At 43.8% G+C, this 18,674-nt stretch overlaps 1 protein-coding gene across 1 annotated transcript; it reads right to left on the bottom strand.

Annotated features, from left to right (window-relative positions):
• Window positions 1-10,996: 10,996 nt before the first annotated feature.
• On the bottom strand, window positions 10,997-11,470 carry PRND (prion like protein doppel). Its single transcript, XM_033950031.1, has one exon. It carries the CDS (start codon window positions 11,468-11,470, stop codon window positions 10,997-10,999), a length of 474 nt encoding a protein of 157 aa, XP_033805922.1.
• Window positions 11,471-18,674: the final 7,204 nt, after the last annotated feature.

Below are 18,674 nucleotides of genomic sequence, written 5' to 3'. Positions count from 1 at the left end.
GGTCTTAGGGATATTTGGAGCATTGAGATTAAGCATCAGATTTCAGCTTCTCAATGGCCACAGATTTGGTCTTGGAGGAGAGGATGTACAATGTCCGCATCTATGAGACAAACATGGTTTTTTCTTTTGCATTGAGCATTTTGGACCCCAGTTAGATTACAGAAGTTGAATAGTTCAAAGTCTAATAGATGCTGGCATTTTGTAATCTTGAAATAGGGACTTTAGATCATCTTTTGTTTTATTGTCCCTATATTTTAGCCTTTTGGAATTCCATCTGGGATCAAGTAAATTGCTTGCTGGAAAATCATGTAGCACTGTCTTATGATACAGTTTTATTTGGAACAGCTATGAGGAAAAAGAGTCAGATATCATCATTTAATAACAAATTTTTATTAATCATGACTGGAGTCGCTATCCAACATATCACCAACAATTGGAAGGATTGTAGTAAACTTAATTTCAGCTTTTGGTGGAACTCATTGTGTCATATGTTCAAAACGGAAAGATCAATAGCTGTTCAAAATGGAAACTATAAGACCTTTTCTAAAATATGGGGGCCATTGACATCTTTTTGTGATGATTAAACACCAGTTATTTGATTGAAATATACACCGTGAATAATAGAGAGGGGGAAGGGTGCTTATTTATTGTGTTTACTATCTAATATAATAAAACGTTAGGCCGCGCATGCGCAGTTCCATCGCGTGGGTCCGTTTTCCGTGAGATGTACAGTATCTCAGATAGGAGTGGCATGCGCCTGAAATACTCTCTCTCCTCCCCCGAGACGGATGTCGGACACGGCGGCTGTCGGCCCGTGCTGTTTTTTTGATCTGCCCTGCTCCTTGCCTGAAGTCCTCTCTCCTCCCCCGAAGCTGATGTCGGACGCGACGTTTGTCTCCCCTGAGGCGGATGATCTTATGGGAATCAATGTTCTTCGCTCTGCCCTGATCCTTGCCTTACTATATTTTTAAGTTTAAAGACCAGGCAGCGGCTCCTCTCAGGATCCCCACCTGCATCGGAAGTCCAATGCAGTCGGGGATCTTGAGAGGAGCCGCCGCCGCCGTGTCTTTCAACTTAAAAATATACTAAGGCAAGGAGCAGGGCAGAACGATCTTCAAAATGGCGGCAAATCGATCTCCGTTCCTCCGGGGGGGGGGGGGTGTTCTGGGAGGAGAGGGATCGCGGCCACACCGAGGAGCCCAGCAACTTTCTGCTGTCCGGGACCCGACTCATTTGCCGCCCCCCCCCCCCCTCTTCCCTTACCGCGGGCCTGACTGGCGATTCAAGCAGCGTGTCAGCACTCTTCACACACTGCTTCGGGCCCTTCTACTGCCCTGATTTACTCTGGCACGTCCGGAGCAAATCAGGGCAGTAGAAGGGCCCGAAGCAGTGTGTGAAGAGTGCTGACACGCTGCTTGAATCGCCATGTGTAGTCGGGCCCGCGGGACGGGACGCAGGCGGGGATCATGAGAGGAGCCACCGCCGCGTCTTTAAACTAAAAAAAAACAAAAAACAAGGCGGATGTCGGCCCGATGGCTGGAGTTCACCGCTGAGTCCGGTGAAAAGTGCTTCCCTCAACAGGAACCGTCGGGTCTAATTCAAATACTCCCGGCAGGTCGGGAGGGGGCGGAGCAGGCTCGCACGCCTGGCGGGGACCGGACAGGAACTAGACTCCCTGCAGGAGCCAGCCTGATGGCTGGAGATCACCAGACTGGACAGGGGGAGCAGGTAAGGGGGTGCTGCAGTACAGGAGGAGCAGGGAAGAGGTGATTCTGGACGGGGGGAAGGTAACAGGAAGGGAGGCCTACTGCTGGATAGGGGAAGCAGGGAAGAAGTGCTGCTAGATGGGGGGGGAGGTAAAAGGAAGGGAGAAGGGCTCCTGCAAAGGAGAAGAGCTACTGCTGGATATGGGGAGCTGGAAATGGGGTGATGCTGAACAGGGGGAGATAAAAGGAGAAGGGCTACTGCTATATAAGGGGAGCAGGGAATGGGTGGGGGTGCTGCTGGACAGGGAGGAGGTAAAAGTAAGGGAGAAGTCTGCTAGCACCCGTTAATGTAACGGGCTAAACAACTAGTTAATAATAATGGGAAGGGGGGATTATGGATTTATATATATACATATTGTTGTTTTTCTTGATAGATTTACAAGTGATGTTTTCAAGAATATGTATGATATTAATTTGTACACTTGTTGAAAGATTAAAAATGAATAAAGATTTATAAAAAAAAAGAAAAATTGATTAAAGGGCTGGAGATGGATCAAGAGGCAAGGTCTATTTAAGGTGACCCTTCGTCAGTGTGCCTCTCCAGCCAGGGGTAGCTCAAGAACCCCCCCCCCCTTTGCTTTGTCTAACATTTCCTCTTCCTTTCCCTATTTTTCAGTAGCCCAGTGTCTTTCTTTTTCCCTACTTCTCCCTTTTTTCCATGATGTCAAGTATCTTTTTCTCATCTACTTCTCCCCCTATGTATCTCATCTCTACTTTCTTACCCCCCCCCTCACTAAAGCTGTGCAGCATTTCTTCCCTACCCCACTCTCCTTTCATGGTGACTAGCATCTCTCGGTCCCTACCTCCCTCTTCCTTGATAGATATTCAGCAGCTACCCTAACACCTCTAGAGTGGCATTGTTCCATAGCAGAAATCACATTGTCTATAAAAGATCATAGCTGATGTGGGCCTTGTGCATCTGTCACAAGCTAGGAGGCAGTATCCTACTGTAGTCCACCACCTTCAGAATTTTGGAAGTGAAGGGAAGATTAAAAACTGGCCTGTCATTGGCAATGATGGTCAGCTCTAGAGTAGAGTTGCTTCTTTAACAGAAATCTAATCTGACCCTCCATCCACCTTCTTGGGACATAATCCTGCAATAAACTGGAATTGCTTGATACTCAAATTCATAATTATTCTAGTAGGAACTGGATCTTCTGGAGAGGTTGTGAGGGTCAATGAAGCTATAAGCTTAGTCAACTGGATTTCAGAAGGCAGATTGAAATTTAGCCAAGAGCTACAAGGAAAAATTAAATTACCTGTCTCGTAAGTCTGGAGAATGGATAGATACCTTCCTTTCCAATCTCTAAAGCAGGGGTCTCAAAGTCCCTCCTTGAGGGCCGCAATCCAGTCGGGTTTTCAGGATTTCCCCATTGAATATGCATGAGATCTATGTGCATGCACTGCTTTCAATGCATATTCATTGAGGAAATCCTGAAAACCCGACTGGATTGCGGCCCTCAAGGAGGGACTTTGAGGTCTCTGCTCTAAAGGATCAGCTAAGTCCCGCTTTGAGGGCCGCAATCCAGTCGGGTTTTCAGGATTTCCCCAATGAATATGCATGCTCTGATTTCAATGCATATTCATTGGGGAAATCCTGAAAACCCTACTGGATTGTGGCCCTCAAGGAGAAACTTTGAGATCCCTGAGCTAAACCAACTGAAATTGTACTCTAAAACTGTTCTTCAACTCATTGACCATCTTTGGGAACTAATTGACAAAGCTATTAGGCAAAAGAATTCTAGTACTGCTAAGGGGATGGATCAGATAGCTTAGAAATTTGCAGAGTTGTCTTGGGTGATTTTTTTATAAAGATAAATCTGACTACTGTCGTAAGATCTCTTAGCTAAACACATATACCATATAGGACTTCTATCAGTTACAGAGGCTGGTCAGGATGAGTGATGGCATTTGACCTTTTGGCCACTAAGAAGCTTCTCTCACCAATATTGCCACCCAACTTCCTGCAACCCTAAGGGTCATTGTTTCTATCTTTTCTCTAACTTTGCTTCCTGTATCTACAGAGCGCCAGATAATGCCAATAGTCAAGGGTCTGCCTATAATCTGCTTTGAAACATGCCTAAAAATCATAACATCAATCCTGCTATTAACATTTTCCTCTCACTATTTTATCTTATCTGAGTATACTGGCAAGAAAAAGATCAAGTCATTTTAGCAAGGTGAACATTGTCATATTATTGCTCCTGAAATTTCTGGGAAATCTTTGAGGATGAGTCAACAGCTTCGTAAGTAGTTCTATCATGTAATTTTCACCATTTATGGGTATTGTTTTTGCCAGCAGATTTGCTTATTGCAATTATTGGTTTCAAAATGCTTTTCTCTTTCCTAGCTTTTAAAATGAGATAATTTCCTGCTTCTGCTTGGGAGGTCAGATCTGCATGCAATGTTTGTTATCCTAAGTTAATTAAATTAATATTAAGTGCTTTGCTGTCTTAGTGCCATGGAAAATACTCTCACAGGAACAGGAGTGGAAATCAAAATATTTACCAAGGGCAAGAAGAATTACAGGTGTATTAAAAGAGTGCCACATCTTCCCCAACTTAACAACTGGTTAGGCTGAAATGTTTCCGAAAGAACATCTAACTCAAGCTATAACATTTACTTATTGGGATTTATTAACCATCTCTATGAAGAGATTCATCCAAGGCGATGTGTTTGTGTGTCTTTGTTCTCATAAGGACAGGCTAATTGGTGAGGGAACAAGAATACTCTTGAAGGGCTGGTTTAACCATTAAGCAAGACTAGGCTGTCGCCTAGGGTGGCAGCTTCTGGTAGGCAGCAAACAGAGGCTACAAGCAAAGCAATAGATTTTGACAACCACACACACTGAAGGAATCACCTGCACATAACTTTACCTTCAGTGAGGCTGGCAAATTCTTCAAATAGCCCATTTATCCGGGCAATGTTTGAGAATTGATCTTATTGCATACATGTATATATTTAATATTTGTTTTTATTTTATAGTTACATAAAATCAAAAAACTTTGCACAGAAGATTCACAAAAAAAAAAAGCAAATCTAAATAAACTCAATTAGTGGAGGAGCAGCCTAGAGCTTAGGGCACTGGACTGATAACCAGGGAAGCCTGGTTCAAATTTGGTGGCTTCTGCTCCTTGTGATCTGGGGCAAGTCACTCCATTGTTTCAAGTACAAACTTTAGGGACCCTTTTACTAAGCCCTAATGTGGGCTTAGCGTGGAAAAAAAAATGCTTACCACAGAACACTCAAAGCATTTTGCAATACTTTTCTGTTGAGTACACACTTTATTTAAAAAAAAAAAAAATTTTGAGGGGGGTGGGGTGTCATGAGTGGAGAGTGGTGTTTCTACATAAAAAATGACAAGGGGACAAATTCTTCCCTGTCCCTATGGGAACTCATTTTCCCTTCCCATCCTGTCCCCGCCCAATTCCTGCAAGCTCTGTCCTCATTGCACAAACCTCAAACACTTTAAAACCATAAGTCAGGGGTGCCCACACTTTTTTGGCTTGCGAGCTACTTTTAAATGACCAAGTCAAAATGATCTACCAACAATAAAATTTAAAAAAACACAAAGCTGTACGCAGAAAAAATGTTAATTATCATTTGTATTCGGGGTTTTTATCAGAGGTCAAGGCAGATGACTTTAAAATATGCAATGTCACCTCAGTAACAACTATACAAAAATAGATAAATATACCCCCTCCCCTTTTACTAAACCACGATAGCGGTTTTATAGGGCAGGAAGCTGCGCTGAATGCCCTGTGCTGCTCTCAATGCTTATAGGCTCCCTGCGCTAAAAACCGCTATTGCAGTTTAGTAAAAGGGGGCCAAAGTGCTAAATATAGACAGCAGATATAAATTCTCAAAACGGACACATTTTGATCACTAAATTAAAAAAATCATTTTTCCTACCTTTTTGTCTGGTGATTTCATGAGTCTCTGGTTGCAGTTCCTTCTTCTGTAAAGCCAGTATTTCTTTCTTTCTGCCTTTCTTTCTCTCTCCCCCGTCCCCCTCTTTCTTTCTGCCTTTCTTTCTCTCTCCCCATGCCCTCCCCCAAGCCATTGTGCCGATTTCTCCACTTCCTTGATTCTTTCCCTACCCCACCCCTAAGCCACCAACGCGATTTCTCCCTGCTGCTTCTCTGAGCCAGGCCTGGCGCATACAAGCACCGAGCCCACAAGACTTCACTTCTGATGTCAATTCTAACGTTGGGGAGGAAGTTCCAGGCCAGTCAGGCAGCGATTGGCTGGCCCAGAACTTCCTCTCCAACGTCAGAATTGATGTCGGAGGTGAAGTTTTGTAAGTCTAGTGCTTGTATGTGCCAGGCCTGGTTTGGGGAAGCAGTAGGGAGAAAAAGATCGCAAAGGCAACGCGATCGACTCGTGTTGCCTTTGCAATCTACTGGTCGATTGCGATTGACCATTTGGGCACCCCTGCCAAAAGTGTCTGAGGCTTGTGTGGTTAAGGTAGAGCTTACAACAGGGCTGCCCAAGTCCAGTCCTCAAGATCTACTGGCAGGCCAGGTTTTCAGGATATCCACGATGAATATGTATGAGAGAGATTTGCATACCAAGAAGGCAGTGCAGGCAAATCTTTCTCATGCATATTCATTGTGGATATGCTGAAAATCTGGCCTGCCAGTCGATCTAGAGGACCAGACTTGGACAGACCTGGCTTACAGCAATAGGGCATGGATGGACAAAACTTACGGGGATGGGATGGGGTCAAATTTGTCCCCGTGTCATTCTCTATTCCTGCACTAACCAGCTAGCATATGGACATAACCTTAGTTAGCACAGGGTTAACATAGAAGCATACACTACCCGCCTCCTCAGGAAATGGTAAATGCTCCCATTGTAATATTTTTTCTGTTGCCACTTGCTAATTGAGAGGTTAGTGCACGATTGGCTAAAAAAGGAAAAGAAACAGGGCTCTTTTACTGGCACAGTAAAAACGTCCTTACTGCAGGGGAAAATCCTGTGTTAAGGTGTGATAAGGGCCATTTCTTACCATGGCTTAGTAAAGGACTCCTTATATTGTAAGTCCTCTGGTGGTATTTTGTTGGGCCCACTACGCCTCTCTTATTCTTGCTGGAGTGGGCCTGCTGAACCACTCTTGTTTTCGTAAAGCGGGGGGAGGGTGGGGAGCTACTACGTACATTGTTCCTGTGAGCCTCTCTTATTTGGCAGACTTACTAAAGCCCCTGTTGTAAATGTCACCACACACCACTGATATCCATATTTTGAGTTAGACATCCTTTCTAAAATGCTGTTCTATATGAATACTTTGAAGCAGGTAAAAATTCATCTTGCCCATATCCAGCTGACTTAGGTAGATTAACATTTGAATGTGTAATGCTCAAACTAGTTCCATTTCATTCAAAATTCTTTCTTTTTTTTTTTTTTTTATTGACATGAATAAGAGAAGCTACAAGAAGTAAAAAAAAAAAAAAAAAAAGATTTGATATCAGCAAACCATACAGATAAATATTATACAACCTGTACACAGCTGCAATTAATGCTCTTCATTGTAAATTCTTCATTAATGCTATGATGGGTAACAGATCATAAAGGTATCCACAGAGATTACAAGATAGACAGAGGCAGAAAATATAGATTGAAAAATTATTGGTGATCTACTATATTCTAAGCCTATAACATGGAGCCATTTGTTACCATAATACTGCATGAAGGAAAAGAGACCAAATAGCCTTAATACAGCAATGATGACCTTAAACAATTCATTTCAAATGTATGCCAAAGCTTTGAGAACCAGCTGAAATGTTATGTTTCAACAATTTTTTTTATTGATAACTTGCACAGATAGATACAAAAGACAAAATACAGTTATCCATTTTGTAACATATAAAATAACCAACAAATCCCCACCCCCTACTTCAACAATCTATCATAGTCCCCAAGAACTCAAGCTAAAAAAAAAATCCCATTGAAAAGAAAGAAAGCTACCTGTACAGCCAGGCACCCGTGCTCTTATGACTCCCGTAACTAATGGGCTCCATTAGACCTTAACAATCCGCTACCAAAGGATAGTCCCCCTCCCCTCCCATCCCGGAGAGAATATGTATAAACTAGTCTTTAAGCCCGTTACATTAACGGGTGCTAGAAAAGATGTGTGTGTCTGTCTTTCTTTCATTCTCCTTGGCCGCTTTCTGTTTGTCTGTCTTTCTTTCTTTCTCTCTCTCTCTCCTTGGCCGCTGTCTGTCTCTCTTTCTTTCTGTCTCTCTCTTTCCTCGGCTGTCCACCACCATCCCTTGCCTGCTCCCCCTGTCCAGCAGCAGCCCTTCTCCCTTCTTTTTACCTCCCCCCTGTCCAGCAGTAACTCATACCTGATCCCCCTATCCAGCAGTAGGCCTTCTCCTTTCCCTGCTCCCCCTGTCCAGCATCTGCTAGCCCAGGCAGCCTCGGGGCTTTTGCTAGGCTGGCCCACCTCGCTTTATTGAAGTGGGCCAGCCTAGCAAATGCTCCACGGCTGCTGCATTTGCTGGTCTGTGGGTGAGAAGAGACGTCCTGGCAGCGGCAGGAGTCAAACTGCCACCGCCGCTGAAGCCGCCCCATGCGCCGGAAATTGAATTCGGCACAGAGGCAGATCTCACGGACGCAGGGAATTCGGATTTTCTACTGCGCATGTGCGGTAAGGGTTTTATTATAGAGTACTGTACCAATCAAGATGCTGATCCAGACAATGGTCAACTGATTCAAGATATGATTACTAACCCTGGGACTCAAAGAGTGTATATAAGCTCCCTATATGGCATAAAAGTGCCTCTGCCAGCTGAGATTTTAAAGGAAGATGCGCTATCACTGAGAAGCTATAATGATTTTTGCTGCTAGTACTACAAATTGATATTTATTTAGCCCTTGGTCTGAATCCTAACTGCATAAATGGAGTCTTAGAGAAGGGAATTAAATTATCTTCCTTACTGACTTTTATAACCTCGGACCAAAACATGTGTTATAGATTATTTTAAAGGTGGTCCACTTTCAAACGCAGCTATCTTTTCCTGGCTGCTAAATAGAATATGGCCCATTTTCATGACACTGTAGAAAATTTGAATTCGGAGGATAGAAGAAAAGGGTGGAAGGAAGGGTCAGATGTACTCAAGGATTTCTCCCATTTTGTGTTAGTGGGGAAATGCTTAGTATATCTATTCTAGTGCATAGTCTAAAGTTTGGACTCAAACAAAAAGCAATTTAACCATAGCTAAAGCGTGTAGGTCACAAGTCTGTTGAAAAGTAAACCTAGCTTACTGGAAAATTAAACTGTCAAGACGAAAAGCAAATATAACCCATGAGGCACATGTGATTCCAGGTCCTATTTACCCTGCTCCTCTACTACCAACTCCAGACTCTATCCCTTCTATCTTACTGCTCATTACAGCTGGTTCGATTTGGTGATAAAAGTAGATCTCTGTTGGCATATAGAGCCCTTTTATAAACTCTTCTTATTGGTGGTGCTCTTTGTACACAAATGGGGACGCCTTGGATTTACTGAACTTTTAGTTTTTTTGTTAAGTACAGTGGTACCTCGGTTTACGAGTGCACCGGTTTGCGAGTGTTTTGCAAGACGAGCAAAACATTTGCAAAATTGGCGCCTCGGAAACCGAGCGTGCCTCGATTTACAAGCGGCGCCCCTGCGATCCGGCACCCTCTCCCCCGCGATCCGGCACCCCCCCTGCCGCGATCTGGCACCCCCCGCCGCGATCTGAAGTCCCCCAGACCCACCCGAACAGGCTTGTCCTGTGCGTTGGTGCCTGTGCCTGAAGATCGGCCTCCTCTTCTTTGCTGGGCCTTGAGCATCTGCGCATACTCAAGGCCTGCGAGTTCACGCTCTCTCCGAGATCTCCGAGAATCTTGGAGAGAGCGTGAACTCGCAGGCCTTGAGCATGCGCAGATGCTCAAGGCCCAGCAAAGAAGAGGAGGCCGATCTTCGGGCACCGGCACCAACGCACAGGACATGCTGATGCCGGTGCCGAGGCGGAGATGGAAGTAAGAAACCTGTTCGGGTGGGTGTGGGGGACTTCAGATCGCGGCGAGGGGGGGTGCCGGAGTTGCGGGGGGTGGGGGTGTGCCGGATCACGCGGGGGGACCTTCGGGGGGAGCAATGCCGGTTCTCGTGGGGGGGGGGGATAGAGCAGCACCGCTAGCCTCGGGGGATGGGGGTGGGTAGGAACGAATCAAGCGAGTTTCCCTTAGTTCCTATGGGGAAACTCGCTTTGATATACGAGTATTTTGTTTTACGAGCATGCTTCTGGAACGAATTATGTTTGTAAACCAAGGTACCACTGTATTCCTAATCTCTCTATCTTTTTGCAAGTAAAGATTTTGGGTCATTAGTACCTGGGCTCTAGCTGCAGAAATAGCAAGCATTATTCACATTGCTGAGCTAAATATTTAACAGACTGAGTTCTTCTGCCTTCTTAGACTTTGTGCTGCTCTCACTTTTAGTCTAGACTCTAGACTAAAGCAACATTTGGCTCTTAATCTGGTCTACATCATCTCTGATGAATGAGCGGAACCTCAACAATTCATGGTCCATGCCCTTGCCTTCATAACCACCACACAGATCTTTGACTAACCTGCATCTGCTCATCTCTGGTGACAAGAGATCCCACCAGCCCCCTATAGGACTGCTTTTGTTGCGTTCCACTGTAACAGTTAAAGTTCTTTCAAACATCTAAACTAAACCTCTCATGCTGTAACTTTTCTCCCAGCTCCAGTGCAACAGAAAATGGCAGATCCCCATCCTCTTTATATACCACTTTTGGGCTGCTATTGTGTCACCCTATCTCACCTTTTTCCTCAGATAAAAACTAGGATGCCTGTAACGGAAAGCATTATAGCTCACCTCGATCTAATGCTAACATCTAGTTTCTCTCTGGATATAAGTGTCTGCTGTGGATTTTTAATTATCATCGTGCACTCTGTATGTGATATCTTTTGCACAGATCTGTGCTTTAACCAGGCGTTTCAACAAAGCTTCACTGAAGCACTTAAAGTAAAGCTAACCTATGTTGTTTGTCGTTTGTGAAGCAGAGAATGTGTGGCTATGATTAACATCCAATAAGAGATAACCAGCAGCATGAAATAAACAGAAAAAGTAACAGTTGGCAGTGTTGACCTGCAAACAAGCCTGGTTGCAGGTCAACACTGCCAACTGTTACTTTTTCTGTTTATTCTGTTTTTCTCTTGACTCCTGCTAAGCTCTTGGTTTACTTTATTGCAAAGGAAAGGAAGAGCATGGTAAAGAGCAGTAGGGATGGACTCATGGTTGCTGCTGTGCCATTTTTGCCATAATTCCTTAGACATAAATAGTATATGCTGCGCTTCATCACTCTTTCAGCAAGGTTGAGGTCGCTGTCGTCTTCCTCAGAGAACTCCAGTTTATTTTCTGTCACTGTAGCAGTAAAGCAACGTTGGACGAATGCTTCCTCTGTTTCGTTGAAAACAGCGGACTCGGGATTCCAAGGAAAGAAGATTCCAACTGGGAACTGGGTGTAGTTACTTTGGTAGTAACTAGCTTCCTCTATGTCATTGAACTCAATCTTGAGTTTTGCGTTGCCTGAGATAAATGCTCCAAGGTTGTAGATTACAGCGGTTCTCTGGCCAGTATTTTTGTACTTTTTGGGCCGCCTGCTCCCCCCAGATCCTGCCCTTGCTCTGGCCAGGGAGGAGTCGCAAAACATGGCTACCACGAGAAAAAGCAGCCAACAAACTAGGAGGTTTCTTCCCATTGTGAAAACTATATCTAGAAATGGATAAAAGAATGGTTAACTGCAATAAGGAAACAACCCCCCCCCCCTGAAATTTATGGTACATTATCAATGCATTGTGTTGTTTTTATTTAATTAAAAAAAAAAACCAAACAAACCAACAACATGGCAAAACAGGAAAGTAAGGGAGTGGAAAAATGGACAATTTCTGTAGTCTTAATTTTCACAGAGGCGATGTGTGTAAGGCATATTGTACTGTAATTTTAGAATATAATGATGACGTATGTGAGCTGTTGAATCCCATTGAGGGTAATTTTATAAGGGTTTCTCCAAATGGAAATAGGTTGACATGAAACTGCACAGGGGTACACAGGCATAAAAAGTAGATCTACTGAATGAGTGCACCTACAATTACTTGTGGGGAGTGTGTGGCACAGTGGTTAGAGCACCCTGAAGTTGTGGGTTCAAATCCCATGTTGCTCCTTGTGACCCTGGGCAAATCACTTAATCACTCATTGCTCCAGGTACATTAGATAGAGTGTGAGCCTACTGGGATAGATAGAGAAAAATGCTTGAGTACCTGAATGTAAAGTGGTATCTAAATCAATCAATCAATCATCTGTATGTACGTGTTTCAGGAGATGTAGTTTGGATGCATAATACAAAATACAGTATATGTATTTTCACAGAGTGGTGTAGCTAGGATCAAATGGGCTTTGGGCAAAAAAATTGAGGAGGGCCCTTCTATAAGATCATCCCTCCCAAGGCAGTGGGGACTGGAGGAGGGAGGAAGGAGGATGCACATTTCCTAAAGCTGATATATTACAATTGAGAAATAAATACTTTTTTTTCTATCTCTGTTGCCTGAGAATTGCTTTGGTGATAGTATCTCTCTGCTGCTTTTTTCTTAACTTTTTCCAGGGTTGATATTTCTTCTCTATGCCCACCATCCATCTTATGTGTTTATTCAACTTGTCCAGCATCTTCCCTCTGTGTCTGTGTCCTTGTCACTGTGCTCCCCCCAGGCTAGCATCTCTTTTGTGTCCCTTCTTCTCTTCATGCCTGGCTTCTGTCATTTCTTCCTTTCCTCCTGTGTCCCCTTGACTCTTGACCCCTTCCCATCCACCTGTAGCTAGCATCGCTCTCTTTTCCCCTTCCCCTCTCCAACTGGGCCAGTGTTTCTCCCCCAGTCCAGTCTCTGCCTCTCTCTCTCCCCCATCCCATCCCTTGTCTTGTCACTATGCTCCCTCCCAGGCTAGCACCTCCACAGACTTCAGCTAATTCAGAACGCCGCGGCCAAGCTTATTTTCGCAAAAGGCAAGTTCGACCACGTCTCTCCACTCCTGTCCAAGCTCCACTGGCTTCCAGTACACTCCTTAGTGCCTGCTTAGCCTTCAAGATTCTACACAGCATCCTTCCTCCCGTTATTCCACTCCTTTGGAACTCCTCTAACACCCTAACTCCACCAGATCTTCCCAAAACTGAAACTATCATTCCCTTCTACAAAAGGTATATCCTGTGCAGGAAAACTAGGAACATACCTCCCCTTTAGAACCACAGAACTCTGGAACAACCCCGCTCAGAAGTTCAAACTCCCTCCAATTCTTCTGCAAACACCTGAAAACTAGGCTCTTTTCAAAAATCTAACACCTCCTGCTCTCTGGGACCCTCTCTTTCTTCTTTGTTCCTTTCCTATAACCCTTCATTGGAGTTCCTTTCTATCCTAACTCTGTAAACCATGCCGAGCCCTACGCTTGTGGAGATGGCGCGGTATACAAACCTAAGGTTTAGTTTAGTTTAGTTTTTTGTGTCCCTTCTTCTCTTCGTGTCTGACTTCTTCTCTTCATGTCTGTCATCTCTTCCTCCCCTTGACTCTTGACCCCTTCTCACCTACCTGTAGCTAGCATCTCTCTCTCCCCCTTCTTCCATCCAACTGGGCCAGTGTTTCTCCCCCAGTCCAGTCTCTGCCTCTCTCTCCCCCGTCCCATCCCTTGTCTTGTCACTATGCTCCCTCCCAGGCTAGCATCTCTTTTGTGTCCCTTCTTCTCTTCATGTCTGGCTTCTCTTCCTCTCCTCCTCTGTCCCCTTGACTCTTGACCCCTTCTCACCTACCTGTAGCTAGCATCTCTCTCTCCCCCTTCCTTCCTCCAACTGGGCCAGTGTTTCTCCCTCAGTCCAATCTCTGGCTCTCTCTCTCTCTCGTCCTGTCCCTTCTCTTCCCCTTTGCTCCAGATTTCTCTCTCTCTCTCTTCCCTCAGCCCCACCCCCACACACACACTTCTCTCCCTATCTTTCCCTTCTCTCTCCCCCATTTGCCTGGACCAGCAACTCACACCCATGCACCTGCCTGAGTCTGGCATCTGCCCACCTCCATTTCCCCCCAGATCCTCCATACTCTAGCAGGTTGTAGCAGAGGCAATGCTGAAGGCTGCTCTCTGTCTGGTAGGGCCTTTCTTTTGCTGGGTCCTTCCCTTCCCCCATACCTCTAGTTGTCCACTGCCACGAGCAACAGCTTCAATGTGTTCCTCACGACCATGTCAGCTCTCCCACCCATGTCACTTCTGGGTGCTGTGCGTAGGAAGTGACTCTGAAGGAGAGCCACCAGCGTGCAAGGAGCATGTTGAAATTGTTACTTGCGGTGGTGAACAACTAGAGGTACAGGGGAAAGGAAGGGGGGATCAGGGAAGGAGCAAGAGGTGAAGATGAGGGCAGGGGAAGGGCTCTTCTCACCCTTGCTATGCCACTAGATCGGTCTGACCCCAGCCTATACCCAGGCTCGAGTGTGGACTGTGAGTCCGTGAGTAACTAACCACCAGTATTGTAGAAGAAAACCAAAAGTATAACTTATTTTGGTGAGCCCTAGTGTCGGGTGCCTCCCCTAACCCAAAGAGCTGGCCGACCCTCCCCCAACCCAGAGTTGGCCGGAGACCCTGCGCCGCCTGGAGGTGCGGGTGGGGCAGGAGACTAGGGCTATGTACATTTATAAATCACTATGAAAATTGTCCACGATTTGAAGGCTTTAAACTAGGATAATTGGGGATGGGTGAACAAAGCACTCAGGTAAGTAAATTGTTAAGGGGTAGGGGTAATGTTCAAGATGGGGTAAAATTGACCTTTTACTACAGTTTAATTTCCAAAAGCAGTTACTAACCTGCAGTAGCTCAGTGCAGATTAGTCCACTCTTACAGTACATGAATGTCACTACTTGTGATCAATCTCATGAGCAGCATTATTTTCCAGTCCTGGGAGCATTGGCTCACTAAGTTGCAACCCAGAACATCTGGATACTTAAAAGAAGCCAGCCAGAGGACATTGGGATTTGGGAGGTATCTGGAGAAAGCTCAATCTGGACAACTTCCCCCAAATGTAAGGCCCCCCTCCAATCAGCAAGTGTTCCTGCCCTCCTATAAATCCCCCCCCTCCCTGAGGCCTACCTTGAAATATCCATAATTTGCACTGGGGCTGGGCAGGAGCGTTCCCCAGTTGCTCTTGTCCCTGCTGATTCTGAGTTCAAAATGGGGCCAGCGACCCTTACTGGCACTTTTATGGTATTACCATTGGGTTCAAGCCTTTGTGAGGAGGGTCCATCTGGATTAGGGCGAGGATATGTGTATCTGGGGAGGGCACACTGTCATCTGACTGACCCCTTTATGAAGTACCTGGCTGCTGCCTGATGCTCCCAGGACAGAATAATAAACATCTAGCTTTTGCTGGCAGTATATTTTCTGGATAACGTGGCTTGCAGTATTCACTATAAGCCACATTATTAAGTTGATGTACTAATGAGCTGTTTGTATGCATTTGCATGTTTTCACATCTTATTAGTATGTAACCCATAGCAACAAATGTCCATGTGTTATGGTAATATAACTTGAATTAGTGCCTTTTAACACTTGTTAAAGGGCAAATAATGCACATTATAGTCATAACACGGTTTGATAATTACCTCCTTAAATACCTCTATAGAAACAGGGGGAATGGCAACATCTGGAAATCAATGTATAACAATACCCATAGTATGAGAAATGCCATTCTGGATCTAGAGACTGTAATGTAGAGGTTCACTTAGAAATTCAGTGGAATCACAGACATGTGGTTCAGAGAGAACTACAGGATATAGTTATACCAGGCTATATGAGGGGGTGCTGAAAAGTTCTCAGCCCAACCAACCAACTTCCTAAATTCTGAGTGTTTTGCCACTGTAGCTGAAAAGAGTGTTGTCTTATTTTGTTAAGTGCTAATCTGCAGAAACAAAATTCTATGTTTTGACATTGTTTCAGATCATTGATTGAACCATATCCATGTCATTCTCTTCTTGGTTGGGCTAAGAACTTTTCAGCACTCCTTCATAGTGTGAGGACTTTCAGTCTCTGGTAACCAGAACTGAGATTATGACACAATGCCTCATTCCACCAATAAGAGCCAGCCTCATCAGTGATGTCACAATGCCTTGATTGTCCTAGACTTGGCTCACTTTTATTACAAATGAGGGGTGCTGAAAAGTTCTCAGCCCAGTCAAGAAGAGAATGACGTGGATATGGTTCAAAATCAATGATCTGAAACAATGTCAAAACATAGAATTTTGTTTTTGCAAATTGGTACTTAATGAAATAAGATAACACTCTTTTCAGCTACAGTGGCAAAATAACGCTCAGAATTTAGGAAGGCGGTTGGCACGGCTGAGAACTTTTCAGCACCCCCTCGTAATCCATTCGGGAAAGACAGGGTATGAAAGGGAGGAGGAGTGGCATCCCCCGAATTCTATAAATGGTGATTTGAGTTGTACATGCAAATTTTGGCATGCACCCACTTTGCGAGGAGGGTGTGGTGTGGTGGTTAGAGCTACGGCCTTAGCACCCTGAGGTTGGGGGTTCAAACCCCATGCTGCTCTTTGTGACCTTGGGCAAGTCACTTAATCCTCTACTGTCCCAGGTACGTTAGATAGATTGTGAGCCCATCGGGACAGATAGGGAAAATGCTTGAAGTAACTGTATGTAAACTGCTTTGAGTGTAGTTGTAAAACTACAAACGGTAGCATGCAAGTTCTAATCCCTTTCCCTTAATTGAATAATGAGCAATTAGTGCTGATAATTGGTTTCTTAACATGCAATTATTGTGCTGAATTTAATTTTTTATGTACCTAAAATTTTTACACATGCCTACAAGGGGAATGGGAGTGTCATGGATGGATCAGGGACATTCCTCAAAATTATGTGCATTATTATAGAATAAGGGTCCTACATGCCTAACTTTAGGCATGAGGTTTTGCATCATGTTTCCACTGGTGCTAATGGATGCTCCTAAAGTTAGCCTCTGGTCCCAGGTGTGAGCGCTAGTCTACAAACTATGCCTAACTTTAGGCGTGGTTTACAGAATATCGCTCAGCTTGTTTTTCTTTTAAAAAAAAATTTTTTTTTAATTCAAATATTCCTGGATGTTTCGAGAGAAACGCAAAAAAGGAGAAGCCAATTTTTGATTTTGAGACCAGCAGTAATGGATATAGGAGGTGTTTTCTATCTGAGATGTCCTTGTAAGTGTGTGATAAGATATCAGTCCTTTTAAGTATGTTTTTCTAGAACCTTTACAGCTGTCCAGTTTCATATCTCTTAAATGGCTTGAGAAAGGAATGTAATATGTAACATCAACTTTATGATATCTAAAATGTAAAGCTTCCCTCATTCATTAGTTAAGTGTAATTTCTTGATAGGTTTGATACCTTTTTATTTCTTTTTGCAATCACTCTGAAGTAATTTGAAACTCTAATTTGAGGACTTGAGACAGATTAGCATATTCTTTGTTTCCTTTGTGTAATCTATGATGTAATTCAAGATATTTGCTTATTCTTTCTTTCTGTACAAGTATTTAATGCTTGAAAATTATGTTGAAAGTAATAAATAAATAAATTTTTAAAAAAGCTTGTTGTTCTTTCAGCATCAGATATAGAATCCAGTCCTATATGTTTAAGACAGTGCCTCGCAAAGTTTGCGAACCTGCGGCACACTATACTTAGTGGCCATGGCTCGAGGCATCTGGAAGTATATGGATGTCGCTACGATGACATCACACACATGTGTGATATCATCACATCGGCATCTGCGCTTATGCAAAGGCCCTCTATGCAGGACCCTGAGTCGCCAGTAGGGGATGCTAGAAGGGAAGAGGCTTGGAGAGAAGGAGAGGCACTGGCTGACTGCCTACAGGAGGTGCCTCTCACTGAGAGAGGCATGAGCTGTGGGCAGTCAGCTGGCTCCTGTGCCTCGCCTCCTCCCCAGCGTCTCACAGCACACTTGGAATCTCGGGCGGCACACAGTTTGCGATACACTGGTTTAAGAGAATATTAAGTGGACAGAATTGCAGGACTTAAGGTGCAAGGAAGCAGCACTGTGGGTTAATCAGAAAAGAGGGAATGGAACATTTACTTACATTGATGTGATATACAGACCTCCTTCATAGGCAGAAGTGTACAGATTTAATGGAAAAGATTCATAATACTATGAAATGGGAAGTACAGTCAACTCCACCTAAATGCATTTTGGTTAAGTGCACGCTTTGGTTATCCGCAGCCTACCACCACCATCCTGTTTGTTTTTTTTTTTTTTTTTTACATTAATGTCAATAGACGTAAACTCCAGATATTTTACATCCAAATCAAACAAGTTTGATCACCTTTACTTCAAAAAGCTCATTGGCTTCCAGTGTCTCATCGTATTTTATATAAATTATGTTTGCTTACATTCAAATCTCTCCTATTTAAAACTCCAGCTTTTATTTATAAAGCATTGATACCATATAATTCTTCTAGACTATTGAGATCAAATGACCAACATTTATTGGTCATTCCTTCACTTAAAATTATCAATACTCGACGGCAATTTATCTTTACTATTACGGCGCCTCAGACTTGGAATTCACTCCCACTTCACTTAAGAGAGGAAAAGAACTTGGAAAAGTTTAAGAGCAAACTTAAGAGTTTTCTTTTTAAAGATGCATTCAATATTTAATTGATTTGCCTACTGCTCTTCTGTTTATTTTTAAACCTTCAACTCAGTTTTGTCTTTCCCTTCCTGTTGTGCTTAACCTCTAATTGTTGACTACTACATTACTCAGATTGTATTTCTTTTTTTTTGCCTTACCTATTGTTTCATTGTGTTCGTAAATGAGTTGGGTTTTTTTTTGT

The sequence above is a fragment of the Geotrypetes seraphini genome, chromosome 6 (genome assembly GCF_902459505.1).
Source record: "Geotrypetes seraphini chromosome 6, aGeoSer1.1, whole genome shotgun sequence".
Taxonomy (NCBI): Eukaryota; Metazoa; Chordata; class Amphibia; order Gymnophiona; family Dermophiidae; genus Geotrypetes; species Geotrypetes seraphini.
The sequence above is the reverse complement of the archived record's forward strand: the minus strand, read 5'-3'. Positions and strand labels throughout refer to the sequence as shown.